The sequence below is a fragment of the Ranitomeya imitator genome, chromosome 2 (genome assembly GCF_032444005.1).
Source record: "Ranitomeya imitator isolate aRanImi1 chromosome 2, aRanImi1.pri, whole genome shotgun sequence".
In the NCBI taxonomy this organism is placed as follows: domain Eukaryota; kingdom Metazoa; phylum Chordata; class Amphibia; order Anura; family Dendrobatidae; genus Ranitomeya; species Ranitomeya imitator.
In genome coordinates this window covers 717,755,845-717,774,809 of record NC_091283.1, presented here as the reverse complement: position 1 = coordinate 717,774,809, position 18,965 = coordinate 717,755,845, and the positions used below count along the sequence as shown (strand labels likewise).

General features: G+C 47.6%; 1 protein-coding gene across 1 annotated transcript in view; it reads left to right on the top strand.

The window, feature by feature from the left end:
* Window positions 1–18,965, top strand: part of LOC138665563 (elastase-1-like) — a 170,298-nt gene that overhangs the window by 38,573 nt on the left and 112,760 nt on the right. Inside the window, exon 2 of the mRNA XM_069753161.1 lies at window positions 18,780–18,889. Within this exon, the coding sequence (XP_069609262.1) occupies window positions 18,780–18,889 (110 nt within the window). The remainder of the gene's footprint in view (window positions 1–18,779; window positions 18,890–18,965) is intronic.

Genomic DNA, 18,965 nt, shown 5'->3' with positions numbered 1-18,965 from the left:
TGGATCTGACCAGGGATTACCCCAGCCAGCTCGACCGGGAGACCTTTCTCGTTGGTCCCCAGCCAGGAGCTCTCCTCTCTTCTCCTCTCCTGATACTGACTAACTTCCTAACCAACCCACCAGTTTTACCCTATGTGAGGAGTGGCCAAGTGGATAGAACCCTTAGCTCCCCCTGGTGGACTGGCATGTGAAGTGTGTGTGTGGCTGTGATACCTGGCAGGATGAACTCCTTTGGTGCCATCAGACGTAACATCACTCCTCCTGGTGGAAGAACAACATTACTGCAACGACCAGGACTCTGGGGCGCTGCATCTGTGCCTGGGCCCACTGGAGAATCCTCCAGTTGTCCAGTGGGCCAGTACGACCCTGGGTTATCAGCAGCTCGTAAATCCTTTCTGTCCCTGCCGCTGCACTAGACAGGAGGAAGTGGGCGTCTGATGTCCTGACTCCTGATCACAAGCTGCAGTAAATGGCAGGGTCGGAGCAGCACAGAAAAGCACAGTGCACCTCTCCCCCTCCTCCTGCCCTTTCCTCTGTTACCTCACTGCAGCTGGTTATCAGAACATCAGACAGCGGCCGCCAACTTCATCCTATCTAGCGTGGCGGTGGCAGTGATTTTAGAAGTGCAGAGCGATCATGTGCACAAGGCAAGCTGATGCTGCCTGGTGTGCTGGCTGCAGAAAACAGAATGCCCGCTTACAGCTTGAAGGGGTCGACAGATTGAGCAGCCCACTGCAAGGACTGGCCATTCTTAAACTTACCTGCCCTATTTTCCAGGTGTAGATTTGTCCCTTTTTGAATCGTGGCACCACATTTTCTATGCGTCAGCCCTTTCGTATAGACCCTATCATTATGGAACCTTTATTAGAAATAATGATCTGTCTTTGATTCTGTATTTGATTCCTGCTGTACTTAGTGGTATATGTCATCTGGTGATTTGTCTACTTTACTGTTCTTGAGGCGATACTGTCCTTCCTGCTGGTTTAAGCAGGTGACATTTAATTGAGAATTTATTGCACCCCTGATCATGTCATCTGTCATTAGTAAGGGTATGAAAAGGGTATACGACCTAGTCTGGTATTGTGGGACCCAATAGTTGGGGTTCAACTATTACCGCCAGTTCATTCCACACTTCTCAACCTTGGTAGCTATCCTGGTTGCCCTCACCAAGAAGGGAGCTAACCCGAAATTGTGGTCGGAGAAGGTCTCCAAGGCCTTCTTCTCTATGAAGACACACTTCATTAGCGCTCCTATTTTACATCGTCCGATGTTGATAAACCATTTATCATGGAGGTGGATGCCTTCTGTCGGTGCTGGAGCAGTCCTCTTCCAGAAGGATGCTCAAAGTCGGAAGAATCCTTGCTTCTTCTCCAAAACCTTCTCACTGGCAGAAAGGAATTACTCCATCGGGGACAGGGAGTTGCTAGCCATGAAGTTGGCCTTTTCAGAGTGGAGACACCTCCTAGAGGAGGCTCGCTATCCCTTCCAAGTATTCACCGACCACAAAAATTTAGTATATTTACAAACCGCCCTGCGGCTAAACTCTCGCCAGGCCAGATGGTCCCTGTTCTTCTCCCGGTTCCACTTCACCCTCCATTTTCTCTCCGGGGAGAAGAACATTCATGCTGACACTCTCTCCCGCTCTGTAGTGTCATCAGAGGAAGAGGAGGAGCCTCGGCTTATTGTCCCTTCTGAGAGCCTGAGAACTGTGGCCCCGGTTTTGCTACAGTCTGTGCCTCCGGGCAAGACTTTTGTTCCACCTAATTTGTGACCAGAGGTTGTCTCTAGGGCCCACTCCTCCAGGGTGGGTGGACATTTTGGGACTAAGAGGACATCTGAGCTCCAGGTGAGAACATACCTGTGGTTGCATATGGCCCGTGATGTCGGAGACTATATTCGGGCGTATATCTCCTGCGCCAAGAATAAGTCCCCTCGACAATGGCCTGCTGGGTTACTTTATCCCCTGCCGGTGGCGGACAGGCCCTGAGAAATGGTCGGGATGGACTTCGTGGTGGGTTTACCCAAGTCCCATAGCTGCATCATTATTTGGGTAGTCAACCACCATTTTAACAAAATGGTGCACTTAGTGCCACTTCCATGGCTACCTCTGCACGGGCCTTGGGGGCGTTGTTTATTAAGCACGTTTTCTGCCTACATGGTATATTAGACAAAATTGTCAGTGACTGGGTCCCCAGTTTGCATCTCGGTTCTGGAGAGAGCTTTGTCGTCTACTCAGCATAGAGCTGAATCTCTCTTCAGCACACCATCCCGAGACGAATGGGTTGGTAGAGAGGACCAACCAGACCCTGGTCACATACCTATGACATTTTGTTTCAGCCAGGCAGGATAAATTGGCATCCTTGCTACCGTGGGCAGTTTGCATTGAACAATGCCATAGCCGACTCCACTGGGCAGACCCCATTCCTCCTTAATTACAGCCAGCATCCGTGGGTTCCTGTGCCCATGCCCGTGTCTTTCACAGACTCCAGGGTGGCAGACTGGGCTGTGGAGGCACATGACATTTCAGACCACACACAGGATGCCATCCGGGCCTCCAAGGAGAGAATGAGGTCCTCCGCCGATGCACATCGGTGCCCCGGTCCGACCTTTGCTCCTGGCGACATGGTGTGGCTCTCTGCCCATAATATCAGGCTATGAGTTGAGTCCACCAAGTTTGCATCTCGCTACTTGGGTCCCTTCAAGGTCCTGGAACCTGTGGTCTACCGTCTGGCCCTTCCTCCGTGCCTAGGTATCACTGACACCTTTCATGTGTCCCTCCCTTCCAAGCCCGTTCACATGTCCACTTTTCTGAGTCATCTGCCGGGACATCAGGTTTGTCCACGGACGATTACGAGGTGAACGCCATCATGGGGTGTAAGGTGGTACGTGGCAAAAGATTCTGTTTGGTGGCTTCTGCTTCGGTTCGGGCTCCGCAGCTCATTGCAGCCTTTGAGCCTAGCAAGGCCCAAAGAGGGGGGGTAATGTTAGGTGTCGAGTTCCCGCCGCTGCACAGGGGGAATCTCGAACCAACTCCACTGCGGTCTCCCACTCTCCTCCAGCCACAGTGGAGCCTGCTCAGCAGAGACGTCGATCCCAGCGTCTGGCTCAAGCTTATACTGTGTGTCTGGTTACTGCTGTCCTTCCAGGCTCAGCCATCGTAACCAGTACTGATCAGGGGCGAGCAGGGGCGAGCAGGCGCTCCTGGGACTAAGTCCTGCTGTTCTTCTGAGCATGCCCAAGGGACAACCTCTCATTGGAGGTCGGGGGTCACATGCTCAGGTCCTGTAGCAGCTCCTATTGGACCACTAGGAAGGTCCTGGAGGACTTCCGCTATAAAAGGTTCACATGGCCACGCTAGTATAAACTTGCTAATGTGTGTGTGTGTGTGTGTATGCATGCCTGCCGATGGATGAAAGCTCCAAATCATTCCCATACCTAGTGTTGTTTACTGTTCGTGAATGGTGGAAGCTACCTAGCGCCTGACAGTGCTATCCCACACATCTAGCACACGATACTGCGTCTCTTAGAGCGCTTTCCTGGCCCAAGTTTGGGTGGTTAGTGGCATCCGCCAGAGCAACACTGCACGCACTCTTGTACAGTAATTCCTAGTTCTGTCCTGACAACCGGTCAGTGTAGGTTGGGAATTTCCGCTTGGACTCTGCATCTGACTTAGGGCATCCTCCGGCACAGGCTCAAAAGCCACCAAGGGTCAGAGCGAGTCCAATCACCAGTCTAGTTGGGGTGATTCATAGGGATCCCACCAGCGTCTTTCAGCTGCCCCCTGTGACTGCTAAAAGGGCGCGTTTATTTGGCGACTCTCTGAAGCCACAGAGTTTGCTTCCATTCACATTGGGAGAGGTCTAACCCACGTGTGAACAAGCGTCCCTCCGCCATTACTCAGCAGCAGGTTCCATCTCTGCACGGTGGACCCGGGCTGCGAACACACCTTATACCATCCTTATAATTATTTGGTGCATTCCGCCAGCCCTAACAGAGTGCAATTTCAAAGTTAGATACAGAACCAATTATTTTTTACGGATCTTTTCTATAATACAGAAGAAAAAAATAGCGATAGTCATCCATGACGTCCTATATTTTACTGTAAATGAAGAACACAAGAATAGTTATGGAAACTAATAAAAAGTAACTATAATCGGGGTCATTTAGTTTCAGTTAAGATGTCCAGCATTTGACAATTATAAATAAAGGGATATGTCTGATGGTTTTTGCATTCGTCATGCGACAAATACAGCTTGTGGAAAACTGATGGTGGTTCTGGTGGTGTATTCCGGTTTTGGTGACATATTTATGTAGTGATTATGATTCTGGTGATATATTCATCACCAGAACCATTATCAGTACCGGATTACGAAGCCAAAATCATCATCAGTACATAATTAGAGCACCAGTGCCACCAATCGTACATGGTAGTGGTGAGTGAATCTCTCTCTCTCTCTCTCTGTTCACTTCTCTAGGAGTTCAAGTATAGATGAGGACACTAACCTGTTCTTCGGGAAAAGGTGCAGATTACCGTACATAGCCATAGCCAATAGTAACTAAAATGTAGTAGTGCATATTAACTGTTCAAATAAATGCCCGATCATCTAATGTATGGACAGGCTGATTCTTCCAGAGCAGGAGCCTCTTAGCTAACCATTCTCCACTAGGTTATAGGGAGAGATTCAGAGTGAGGGGTCCTGGCTGATGTACAGTGTCTTGCAAAAGTATTCACACACATATCCCTCCCCCATGGCATTTTTTGTGTTTTGCTACCTCTAAACCTGGAATTTCACTTTTTTTATGGTTTGCATTGGTTCATGGAAAGGACATACTTACAATTGTGAACATTTGGGTTTCTTTTTATTGTGAAGTGAAGGGAGGTGGACCAGGCTGATGGTCCCTCCTGCAAGTTTGGGCCAGAACTGTCAGGACTGTCACCATTCTAACCGGAGCAAGCTAGGACACCTGACTGGTGGGGTCGGGTCCAACTTAAAAAGCGGTGTGCGTGGGAAGACGGAGCTTTTGGCAGGGAACCAGCGTGTGAAGACAGAGACGGTTGACTCCCTCTCAACTTACCCATGCCAGCTATCTGTGCCATCAGACCCAGTTAGCATAACCATCTTGAATGACGACACACAGCCCAGAGAGACCTCCGCACCATACAGTGACCAGTACGGACTGCATATCATCGTTCTGCTGACCACCGCGGAGGCACCGCTCAGTCATGTCCCTGCGATGCCCCTGAGAACCGGCCTGCTCCTGCGGCCGTGACCGCTGGACTGTGTACTTCTTCTGTGACCTTGTCTGCTGAACTGTTTTCTTCGTCTGCTGTGCCATGGACCTACACCTCGACAACATCTTGTGCCCCTACCAGGAGACCATGTGCCGAAGGACCAGGAGGATTCACCACCATGAGGAGACAGAGCATCGCCTTTCTGCGGGACCGGATCGGAGACATCTGGCGCCGCCTGCGGCGCCACCGAGGGTTCTTCCAGCCACCTTCCACCAAGGCCCAGAGACTGAAAAGTTAAACTGTTGTTACCTTTATAATAATACCCCCCTGCTTGACCTACCATTGTTTTACATAAAATACCTGTTAACCCTTGCTCTGCCTCCTGTGTGTCACTTCATCCTACGCACCTGCTAGCATCCTACAGAAGCTAACAACAAATAGGACAAAAGGAATGAAAACAGTGTGCACAACTACTCGCTTCCCTAAAATCAGTACTTTATAGAGTCTCCTTTCTTGGCAATTACAGCTGCACCTCGCTTTGGATAAGTCTCTATGAGCTTTCCACATCTTGCCACTGGGATTTCTGCCCATTCCTCAAAGCAAAACTGCTCCAGCTCCTTCAAGTTAGATGGTTTCCACTGGAGAACAGCAATCTTTATGTCTGATCACAGATTCTCAATTGTATTAAGATCTGGGCTTTGACTATGCCACTCCAAAACATTTACAGATTTCCTCTTAAACCACTTGAGTGTTGCTTTAGTAGTATGCTTTGGGTCATTGTCTTTTTGGAAGGTGAACCTCTGTCCCAGTCTCAAATCGCTCAAAAATACCCTTGTATGTCGCACCATCCATCTTCCTCTCGACGCAGACCATTTTATCTGTCCCTGCTGCCGCAAAACATCCCCACAACAAGCTGCTGCTGCCGCCACCACCATGTTTCACGGGGATAGCGTTCTTGGAGTGATGAGATGTGTTGGTTTAGTGCCAGACAACCTTGGTTGCCAAAAAGTTAAATTTTGGTCTCATCTGACCACAACACCTTCCTCCATATATTTGGGGAATCTCCCACATGTCTTTTGGCAAGCTTAAAATGAGCTTTACAATTTTTGTGTGTAAGTAAAGGCTTTTTTTCTACACACTTTTCCATAAAGGCCACCTCTATGGCGTGTACGGCTTATTTTGGTTGTATGGACAGATATCCCAGTCACTGCTTGTGAACTCTGCGTGTCATGCCCTCAGCCGCAGGTTCGGTCTCCGCTGTGCAGGGAGACCGGCACCTATCACACAGCCTTACTCACCCTGTCCGTGGCTCCAGACGATCTGCGGCTTCTTTCTCTGCTAAGAACCTGCATCCTCTTGGCAGGTCTCCTGGAAATGCTCTTAGGAGCCGCGCCCCGCTTCCTGCACATACTTGAAACAGCAGGACACCTGTTCGCTATTAGGGCGGTCTGTGTTATGATGCTCTGTGCATAAAAAGCACCCTCCCCTTTAGGGAGGTGCCTGGGCTATGTGTTCATTCTTTGGATTGTTGCCGCAGCTTCAGGCCACGCTCTGCTGTGCTCTGCACTTTACTTATATCTCTATTTTCACAGAGTCCTCTTCTGGTGAATCCCATTCTGGACTTCTCTGGTCTCTCCGGTTCTCACTCCAGGTTGTCTTGCCTCTCCTCACGGAATCCTCCAGACCCTGCTACCAGTGGAAACTACCTTGCTGGATTTCATGGAGCTTCTGGGATTGTCCCCACCAGCTGGCTCAAGTATTCTACTGTGTTGCTAGTTTGTCAGTATGGGTCGTCCTCTGGTCCTGGATTCGTAGCATTCAGGCCACCTGGTGTTGTGACGGGGGAATCCCTGTATAGGGGTACACCTTGCCCGGTGCTCCACTACATGGTACAGTGCTGTGATCCAGAGGTTCTCTCCCTCTGACACCTGTTTCCTTTTTGTTAATAAATATCCTTTGGTTTATAAGATCTACTCTCCTGTCTTTTGAGTATCGGGCATACAGCCGCCACTGCACCATCAGTGGTCTAGTGAGTCCACTTTACCTTGTCACACCCTGTGGGCGTAACAGTTAGCCCAGGCCATGGACTCCGCTGATACCCGATTCTCAGTCCAGAGAGAGCTAGCTGCGCTTTGTCAAAGCCAGGATCAGCTAGTTTCCTTCATGCAAACTCTGGATACCCGCTTATCTACTCTACAGGCTACCGAGTCCACCAACGTGACCCAGCTAGCAGAGCTCCGTCTGGAATTCAATCGCCAACATGAGACGCAGGCCCGCTTGTTGGACTACATAACCTCTGTGGATGACCTGTTAACTAAGGTACAGCATCCTACGCTTGAGCCCACCATGAGAGACTGTCCTCCTCGTCTCTGCAAGCCTCCTCGTTACTATGGTGACCCCAAGTTGTGCAGAGGATTTCTTAACCTATGCTTGCTGCATTTTCGTTTTTTGCCTCAGCATTTTCAGACAGACATGGCCAAGGTGGCTTTCCTTGCCTCTCATCTGGAGGGAGAGGCTTTAGCTTGGTTCAACCCCCTAATGGAGCGGAATGATCCCATTGTGTCTGATCTGCAGGTATTCTTGGACACGTTCCGCAAGATATTTGATGAGCCTGGTCGTGTCACATCTGCCATGGAGTCTCTCTTTGATTTGCAACAGGGCTCTCTCTCTGTCGGTCAGTATGCCATCCGTTTCCGTACCTTGGCTTCGGAGCTCCAGTGGACCAATGAGCCCCTGGTCGGAGTCTTCCGGCGAGGGTTGTCTGGAAGAGTCAAGGACGAATTGGCAGGCAGGGACCTACCCGAGACCCTGGATGATCTCATATCCCTCACCATTCGGATTGACATGCGTCTTCAGCAGCGCTCCAGAGAGAGGCTTCTCGAGAAGCAATTTCCTCATCCAGCGTCTTCTTCACTGAAACCTCGGTTTCCGTGTCCTGCTCCGGTCTTGAAGGATGTGCCCATGGAGCTTGACCGCGTGAGGGTGAAGAGGAATCAGCAGGAGGAAATTCCCACTAGGAATCCATATCGTTATGGTGGACGCTCCACTTCCGGTCAATGCAGTGGAACTGAGAGGTCAGAAGAACTCTTCCGCCTAGGACAGGTAAGGGAGACCTCCCTAGGTGAGAATGACTCTTCTCTCCCGCTAACCATATCCATACAGGTAATCTTCGGGAAGGTGCGGTTCTCCGAGACGGCATATCTGGATTCTGGATCTGGTGGAAATTTCATCCAGCAAGCTGTGGCCAGGCAGTTCGGGATTCCAATTGTTCCACTGCAGCGGTCCTGGCGCATCATCTCCGTAGATGGTAGACCCCTGAAAGATGCCATTATCGGTATCACCGAAGAGGTGGAGCTTCAAATCGGAGCACTACACAGGGAAAAGATTACCTTCTATGTGTTACCGAATCTTTCTCCACCATTCCTTCTAGGTCTTCCGTGGCTGCGCCTCCACGAACCCGTTCTGGATTGGCGGTCTGGAGATGTCCTTCGATGGGGTCAGTCTTGTCACGAACACTGCCTCATACCAGTACGGCCTGGTTCTACCCCACGGCCTCCGGCAGCTTTACCCGGGCTACCGTCTGCCTACTGGTCCTTCGCAGATGTATTCAACAAGAGGGAAGCCGAGACACTTCCACCGCACAGGCCTTACGATTGCCCCATCGATCTTATCCCTGGATCTACTCCGTCTCGAGGTAGGATCTACCCTCTTTCTCCTACTGAGACTCAAGCCATGTCCGATTACATCAAGGAGAATTTGGCTCGAGGGTTTATCCAGAAGTCCTCCTCCCCAGCTGGAGCTGGGTTCTTCTTCGTCAAGAAGAAAGATGGGTCTCTTCGCCCATGCATCGACTACCGTGGTCTCAACCTAATAACGGTAAAGAACAGATACCCACTTCCCTTAATTCCTGAGCTCTTTGATCGGCTTCGAGGTTCCAGGATTTTCATCAAGTTGAATCTCCGTGGGGCTTACAACCTCGTCAGGATACGATCTGGGGATGAGTGGAAAACCGCCTTCAACACGCGAGATGGTCATTACGAATATCTATTCATGCCTTTCGGGTTAAGCAATGCTCCCGCCGTTTTTCAGGAGTTTGTCAATTATGTATTTCGTGACCTGCTCTATGTTTGTGTGGTGGTGTATCTGGATGACATCCTGGTGTTTTCTCCCAACTTACCAACTCACAGGAGGAATGTTCGTCTCGTTCTTCAAAGATTGAGGGAGAATCGTCTCTACGCGAAGTTTGAGAAATGTCTGTTTTAACGGAGGTCTTTACCCTTTCTTGGCTATATTATTTCTGATACAGGTCTCGAGATGGATCCAGAGAAGGTTTCTGCCGTGTTAAAGTGGCCAAAACCTGAGGGAATCAAGGCTATTCAGCGGTTCCTAGGATTCGCCAACTACTATCGGCAATTCATTCCACAATTCTCCTCTCTGGTAAGACCACTCACTGCCCTGACTTGTAAAGGAGGCAAACCAAAGGATTGGACTCCTGAGGCCGAATCAGCTTTCGCCTCCCTCAAACAAGCCTTCTCAACCGCACCAGCTCTTCATCGGCCTATGATCAACAAACAGTTTTTCCTTGAAGTGGACGCTTCGTCATCCGGATCCGGAGCAGTCCTCACACAAAAACTGCCTACTGGTAAGATGGTGACCTGTGGTTTCTTCTCCAAGGCATTTACACCCTGTGAACGTAACTACTCAATTGGTGATAGAGAGTTACTAGCAATTAAGCTAGCCTTAGAGGAATGGCGATATCTGCTTGAAGGCGCAGTTCATCCAGTCATCATTTACACTGATCATAAGAATCTGTCCTATCTTCAGTCTGCTCAAAGACTCAATCCTCGCCAGGCTCGTTGGTCATTGTTCTTTGCTCGGTTCAATTTCTCTCTCCATTTCCATCCTGCAGAGAAGAATATCAAAGCCGATGCGCTTTCCAGGTCCTTCTTGTCTGACGACCTTGAAGAGGAGCTTCAGCATATCATTGAACCGTCCAAGATGATCACGGTGGCTCCTGTCAGGCTGTCGCAACTCCCTCCCAGTAAGACCCTTGTAACTGAAAGAGACAAGAAGCGAGTTTTACACTGGGGTCATTCTTCTAAGCTTGCCGGACACGTTGGTCAAAAGAAGACATTACAATTAATTTCTCGACACTACTGGTGGTCCACTTTGCGCCAAGATGTTCTGAACTTTGTTGCAGCCTGTTCCTCCTGTGCTCGTAATAAAACACCCAAGAAACTGCCAGCCGGTCACCTCCTCCCTCTCCCGATTCCGTCTGCTCCCTGGCAACACATTGCCATGGATTTCATCACAGATCTGCCAGCATCATCCAGTTGTACAGTAATCTGGGTTGTTGTAGACCGGTTCTCCAAGATGGGACATTTCACTCCACTGTCTGGTCTTCCTTCCACTCCTAAACTCGCAAAGCTCTTCATTCAGCATGTCCTTCGGCTTCACGGACTTCCACTCCACATTGTTTCCGACAGAGGAGTCCAATTCATTTCCCGATTCTGGCGGTCCCTCTGTAAACTGTTGGATGTCACTCTGGACTTCTCCTCGGCCTATCACCCACAATCTAATGGCCAAGTGGAGAGAGTGAATCAAGTCCTCACCAACTATCTGCGACACTTCGTGAATGGTCACCACAGCGACTGGGCCGACCTGCTGCCATGGGCTGAGTTTTCCTACAATAATCATGTCGGTGAGTCCTCCTCTAACTCCCCATTTTTTATTGTTTATGGACAGCATCCTAAGATCCCGACTCCACTGCCTCTTGCTTCCAGCAATCCAGCAGCTGAGTCCCTGGCCAAGGACTTCACAAAAGTCTGGACCGAGACGAGGACCTCACTGGAGCAGGCATCTGTTCGAACCAAGGAACATGCGGATAAGAGACGTCTGGATCCTCCACCTTTCCATCCCGGAGATAAGGTATGGCTGTCTTCCAGGCACATCCGACTTAAAGTCCCTTCTTATAAGCTGGCTCCTCGTTTCATCGGTCCTTTTGAAGTACTCCACCGAATCAACGATGTGTGCTATCGTTTGAAATTGCCTGCCTCCTTACGGATCCATAACTCCTTCCATGTATCCCTGCTGAAACCAGTTGTCCTCAGCCGCTTCACCCAGGATCCTGGTAATTTTCCTCCTCCTGTCGGTTCCGAGGACGTTTATGAAGTGAAGGACATCCTGGCCATGAAGAAAAGAGGGGGCAGGTCCCTCTTTCTGGTTGACTGGAAGGGATACGGTCCTGAGGAGAGATCCTGGGAGCCTGTGGAGAACATTAGTGCTCCAGTTCTTCTTAGAAGGTTCCTGACAGGTTTGAAGAAGGGGGGGCGTAAGGCGGGGGGTACTGTCATGCCCTCAGCCGCAGGTTCGGTCTCCGCTGTGCAGGGAGACCGGCACCTATCACACAGCCTTACTCACCCTGTCCGTGGCTCCAGACAATCTGCGGCTTCTTTCTCTGCTAAGAACCTGCATCCTCTTGGCAGGTCTCCTGGAAATGCTCTTAGGAGCCGCGCCCCGCTTCCTGCACATACTTGAAACAGCAGGACACCTGTTCGCTATTAGGGCAGTCTGTGTTATGATGCTCTGTGCATAAAAATCACCCTCCCCTTTAGGGAGGTGCCTGGGCTATGTGTTCATTCTTTGGATTGTTGCCGCAGCTTCAGGCCACGCTCTGCTGTGCTCTGCACTTTACTTATATCTCTATTTTCACAGAGTCCTCTTCTGGTGAATCCCATTCTGGACTTCTCTGGTCTCTCCGGTTCTCACTCCAGGTTGTCTTGCCTCTCCTCACGGAATCCTCCAGACCCTGCTACCAGTGGAAACTACCTTGCTGGATTTCATGGAGCTTCTGGGATTGTCCCCACCAGCTGGCTCAAGTATTCTACTGTGTTGCTAGTTTGTCAGTATGGGTCGTCCTCTGGTCCTGGATTCGTAGCATTCAGGCCACCTGGTGTTGTGACGGGGAAATCCCTGTATAGGGGTACACCTTGCCCGGTGCTCCACTAAGTGGTACAGTGCTGTGATCCAGAGGTTCTCTCCCTCTGACACCTGTTTCCTTTTTGTTAATAAATATCTTTTGGTTTATAAGATCTACTCTCCTGTCTTTTGAGTATCGGGCATACAGCCGCCACTGCACCATCAGTGGTCTAGTGAGTCCACTTTACCTTGTCACACCCTGTGGGCGTAACACTGCGGTTCCTTCAGGGTTACCTTTGGTCTCTGTGCTGCCTCTGTTTAATGCCCTTCTTGCCTGGGATGAGAGTTTTGGTGGGTGGCCCTCTCTTAGCAAATTTTTTATGGTACCATCTTTCCATTTGGATTTGGATCTCCTTGGTATTCATGGTGTTGTTTGGTCAGTGGTGCCTCTTGCTTAATGGTGTTGCAGCCTCTGTGGCCTTTCAGAAAAGGTGTGTTTATACTGACAGACCAAGTGACACTTAGATTGCCCAGATGTAAGCTTCCTTTAACTAAGCATCTGAGTTATGAATGTAATTGTTTGCACCTCAAATTTTTAGGGTCTTAATAGCAAAAGAGGTGAATACATATGCACATGCCAATTTTTCAACATTTCATCCTGTAAATTTAATTTAGGCCTACATTTTTCTCACTTCACTTCACCACCTTAAACTAGTTAGTGCTGATGTACCACACAGAAATTGGATCACACAAAAAAATGTAAACACAGATTGTAATGTAACAAAATAGGTAAAAAGCAAAGGGGAAGGTGGGTGAATACTTTTGCAAGTCACTGTATGTCTTAAAAAGACATATGAAAAGATATTCTAGTTATGCAGATGGCTACCATTATGCAAATCCATGCTTGCATTTTTATAAGCATCCTTTAATAGATCTAAACAGATAAATAATACTACTGTGCACCCAGCAGCACTTTTTCAATCTGTATTTCAATTAATATCAGTAAAACATAAAAAGTTAAATTAAAAAAAGACTAGTTGTTGGGGGCGCAGGCAATTTCAGGAAAATCAAGCTGATCAAATGTAAATGTATTTAATGAGATGAAGAACACAAAGAGGTACGTGTCTCACTGACATATATGTATATATACAGTACAGACCAAAAGTTTGGACACACCTTCTCATTTAAAGATTTTTCTGTATTTTCATGACTATGAAAATTGTACATTCACACTAAAGGCATCAAAACTATGAATTAACACATGTGGAATTATATACTTAACAAAACAGTGTGAAACAACTGAAAATATGTTTTTATATTCTAGGTTCTTCAAAGTAGCCACATTTTGCTTTGATGACTGCTTTGCACACTCTTGGCATCCTCTTGATGAGCTTCAAGAGGTAGTCACTGACATGTCTCCGTGTTTGGCACACAGAGACACGGTCCGCAAAAAATCAATGACATCTGCACAGATGCATTGATTTCAATGTGTCTATGTGTGCCAGTGGCTCCGGTACGTGAGGAAACTGTCACCTCACGTACCGGAGCCACTGACGTGTGAAACCGGCCGAAGATAGACTTTTCAATGACTGTCCAATAATACGGAAATATGATGGTTCAGAACCTGTCTGGTCCCTTTCAGGCTGCATTCATTTATATCTTCAGTTTTAAAGCTGAAGTCTTTCTGAAGTCTTAGGTTACTTTCACACTAGCGTCATACTCGGCCCGTCGCAGTGCGTCGGGCCGACGTACCGACGTTAGCAGTGAATGCGCTGCACAACGGGGGCAGCGGATGCATTTTTCCAGCGCATCTGCTGCCCCATTGTGAGTTGCGGGGAGGTGGGGGCGGAGTTCCGGCCACTCATGTGCGGTCGGAAATGGCGGACACAACGCTGCAAAAAACGTTACATTAAAACCTACAAGAGAAAAAAAGTAAGTGAAAACCCTGATGTAACTAAGTAAAAAAGCAAAAGTGCATTTAAATAATACAGAGTTTTTAGTAATACAGTTCTTTGATAAAAAAATAGCACAAAAGCAATCCCACCTCGTCACGGTAACTCTGATCGGGACAGTCCTACACTGTCTAATATGAAAACCTTACCATGTGTCAATGTTGATCTCAGTGTGAATAAGGGCAGACATAAAGGACTGGGCCCAACCAGTGAAACACCAGACTGGGGAAGCCTTATACAGTCTCTAGCTCAGAAACAGGGAGGCCACACCCCGGCTTGCACAGAATGCAACAATACAGAGAAGAAGAAAAAACACAAAAATTGAGCTATTTTGAGTTGGTACACATGCAGAGGTTAAACGCATGTTCATATTAGCCACAAAACATTAAAACCCACAAGAGAAAAAAGTATGCGAAAACCCTGATGTAACTAAGTAAAAAAGCAAAAGTGCATTTAAATAATACAGAGTTTTTAGCAATACTGTTTTTTGATCAAAAAATAGCACAAAAGCCATCCCACCTCGTCACGGTAACTCTGATCAGGACAGTCCTACACTGTCTAATATTAAAACCTTACCATGTGTCAATGTTGACCTCAGTGTGAATAAGGGCAGACATAAAGGACTGGGCCCAACCAGTGAAACACCAGACTGGGGAAGCCTTATATAGTCTCTAGCTCAGAAACAGGGAGGCCACACCCCGGCTTACACAGAATGCAACAATACATGTAACGTTTTTTGCTACTGACGGTCCGCCACAACACGGCGCAACCGTCGCACGACGGTTGCGACGTGTGGCAAAGCATCGCAATGCGACGCTAATGTTAGTCAATGGAGAAAAAACGCATCCTGCAAGCACTTTTGCAGGATGCGTTTTTTCTACTAAACGACGCATAGCGACGTGCAGTGTATGACGCTAGTGTGAAAGTAGCCTTAAACAGGGGTTGGGCAAAGAGTTCGGCAAGCTGGGAAGCCCCCAAGGCAAATGTTAGGATTTGTTTCAGCCTTGTGGTATTGTGCTTTGGGGTAGTGTGGTGCCACCTGCAGGTCATTTTTCCTTACTGCAGTTTTATGAAAATTAATGTTTAAAATGTATTTTGTGATGACATCGTGGATGTGTGGTTTGTTTGGCTATTTGCTTGCTGAAAGGGGCAAGTTTACCTTTCAAATGGTGTATCATTTGTGTGTGGGTGCAGTATGAATGGAGATACAAAGTAATCACCGAAAAAGAGTGTTTTGAAATAATATAGAAGGATTCTAAGTCAACTTGAAAATTAGCCATCTCCCTAGAAATACAATTTATAGACAAGTACCTCCTCCGCCACAGAAAGATCTATAAAGTTTTGCCCACATATACAATTGTGCTCAAAAGTTTACATACCCCGGCAGAATTTTTGCTTTCCTGGCCTTTGATAATGATAACACCAAATCTTTTTCTCCACTCATGGTTAGTGATTGGGTGAAGCTATTTTTCTTCAAGTGCCTCCTTATTGTGCATCTAGAAACAGCCACACTGCTAGTTTTCAGAGAGTCCAGCATTTCAGCTGATATTATTTGTGGGGCTTTTTTGCATCCCAAACAATTTTCCTGGCATTTGTCACAGGTCACAGATGAGGATGTTACCTTTAGTAGCCATTCAAACCCATTTGTGTCAAGTTCTGTGCATGTTATCAGGCCAAAATCATTAGGGTATGTGAACTTTTGATCAGGGTCATTTGGATGTTTTGGGTTGTCATTATGATTTAAAAACTCATCTCTTCCGACAAGCCTACAGCCTGCAGTGATCCTCAACCTACTGAACAGCCGTACAGCCAGCTCTTCCCTCTCCTAGTGTATCCTCACCCACCCCCTGCAGACTGTGAGCCCTCGCGGGCAGGGTCCTCCCTCCTTATGTACTCGTGTGCCTTGTTATCTGCTCATGTTTAATGTATTTGTCTATATTTGCCCCGTATTCACATGTAAAGCGCCATGGAATAAATGGCGCTATAAAAATGTATAATAATAATAATAATAATAATAAAAAAAGAGAAAACACAATAAATGGCTTCACCAACCACTAACTATGAGTGGAGAAAAAGTTTTGGAGTTATCATTCTTATTCTCTGAATAAAGGCCAAGAAAGCAAAAATTCTGCCAGGCTATGTAAACTTTTGAGCACAACTGTAGCTTATATAGCCGATTGACCCTTTCTACACAAAATCTTATATTACTTCCATGAACTGTTGCTGTTTATTTATTTACTGCAGGGTGTTTGCTCATTTTGTTTTTTTCTTGGTTTTTGTCTGTTTACATTCCAGTTCATTGTTTCTGCTTTCTGTTTGTCTCTGCACCCTGTGCAGATAGTGGTGTGGCCTCCCTTTCGTTTGAGCTGGACATTATGTTTAAAAGCTCCACCAATTGCTGGGTGTCCATGAGTCAGGGCCTCGGTCCTTCTCAGCCATTATATTCACACTACGTCATTAGTGTAATGGGGTTTACCAAGCTGGGGTACCTCTTTCAGTACCACCCCGTGTTTCAGGAGGTCCACTCTTTTTTTTGCTGGATTCTGAATGAAGGACGCTGGCTGGAATTCCTTGATTACGTGAGAGCATATAAAAGCTGACTGCTACTCCACGTATTTCCAGTCTAAAAGAACACACTTTATTTACAGCACACAGAATATATAACACAGATACACAGGGCAGGCCAATAGAAAAAGCAGGCCAAACATACATTACAATAGCCGCAGGGGGCCGGAGCCTGCTGATATTTACTGTGGGAATTACAAAGGTGGGGGAGGACAAAAGGGGAATATTGTGTCCCCTCTGCCCAGGGGCGCAGCCTGTGGACTGATGCATTTCACATGGAACCTATTATACATAATATATACTGCATAACATATTCTTGGTGCTGGGGGTTCTGTAACAATTAGACACATGGTAAGGTTTTAATACTAGAGGTTAGGACTGTCCGTAATAGGGTCACCGTGACGTGATGGGATGGCTTTTACTTTCATTTAATCAAAAGTACCGTATATACTCAAGTATAAGCCGAGATTTTCAGCCCAAATTTTTGGGCTGAAAGTGCCCCTCTCGGCTTATACTCGAGTCACGGTAGCGGTGGGGTCGGCGGGTGAGGGGGAGAGGGCGCTGAGGTATACTTACCTAGTCCCAGCGATCCTGGCGCTCCCCCTGCCATCCCACGGTCTTCTGTGCTGCAGCCTCTTCCCCTCTTCAGCGGTCACGTGGGACCGCTGATTAGAGAAATGAATAGGCGGCTCCACCTCCCATAGGGGTGGAGCCTCCTATTCATTTCTCTAATCAGCGGTCCCGGTGACCGCTGATAGAGGAAGAGGCTGCAGCACAGAAGACCGTGGGACAGGCGGGGAGCGCTAGGATCGCTGGGACTAGGTAAGTATGTCATATTCACCTGTCCACGTTCCAGGCGCCGGGCGCCGCTCCATCTCCCCGGCGTCGCTCCATCTTCCCGGCGTCTCTGCGCTCTGACTGTGCAGGTCAGAGGGCGCGATGACGCATATAGTGTGCGCGGCGCCCTCTGCCTGATCAGTCAGAGCGGAGAGACGCTGGGACCGGCGCTGGGAGCTGCAAGCAGCGAGGTGAGTATGGCTTTTTTTTTTTTAATTGCAGCAGCAGCAGCGGCACAGATTTATGTGGAGCATCTATGGGGCAATATGAACGGTGCAGAGCATATATGGGGCAATATGAACGGTGCAGAGCAGATATGGGGAAATATGAACGGTGCAGAGCACTGTATGGGGCACAGCTATGGGACAAAAATGAACGGTGCAGAGCAGATATGGGGAAATATGAATGGTGCAGAGCACTGTATGGGGCACAGCTATGGGACAAAAATGAACGGTGCAGAGCAGATATGGGGAAATATGAATAGTGCAGAGCACTGTATGGGGCACAGCTATGGGACAAAAATGAACAGTGCAGAGCAGATATGGGGAAATATGAACGGTGCAGAGCACTATATGGCACAGATATGGGGAAATAATGAACGGTGCAGAGCACTATATGACACAGCTATGGGGCAATGTGAACGGTGCAGAGCACTATATGGCACAGCTACGGGGAAATAATGAACGGTGCAGAGCACTATATGGCACAGCTATGGGGAAATAATGATCTATTTTTATTTTTGAAATTCACCGGTAAATGCTGCATTTCCACCCTAGGCTTATACTCGAGTCAATAAGTTTTCCCAGTTTTTTGTGGCAAAATTAGGGGGGTCGGCTTATACTCGGGTCGGCTTATACTCGAGTATATACGGTATGTTAACTAAGCACCTTATATTATTTTCATGCACTATTGCCATTTATTTATTTACGGCAGGGTATTTGCTCATTTCGTTTTTCTCTTGAATTTTGTCTGTTTAGTGGCCAGTGTGAACATGCACTTACATGCTGCATGCACACCAATTTACATTGCAGTTCTATGTTTTTACATAGCTTATATAGCCAATTAACCCCTGCTACACAACATCGATCTATAAGCAATATTGTATATCTGTTGTAAGAAAGGAAAATATACAAATACCACAGTCACATATTCCCCAAAATAAGCATCGCTTCTTATAGAATCTAATGTACACACTTGTTGTTTTACATGGGAACACATAGAAGAGGGAAAGTAAAGTTTCACAAATTTCACAAGTACCTTCTTCATTTTTTTAGATTGGCCAGCAGACTGTGGAGTTGCATTTTTCCAACAAAACACCGCAGGAAGGATTGTGTCTGGGAATGAAGTACGCCCGTTCTCCTGGCCATGGCAGGTTTCATTGCAGGTAAATTTTTAATTTCCTATAAATCTGTAGACATCTACTGTATATCGTATAAGCTTACTGCAAAAGACAACCAGAT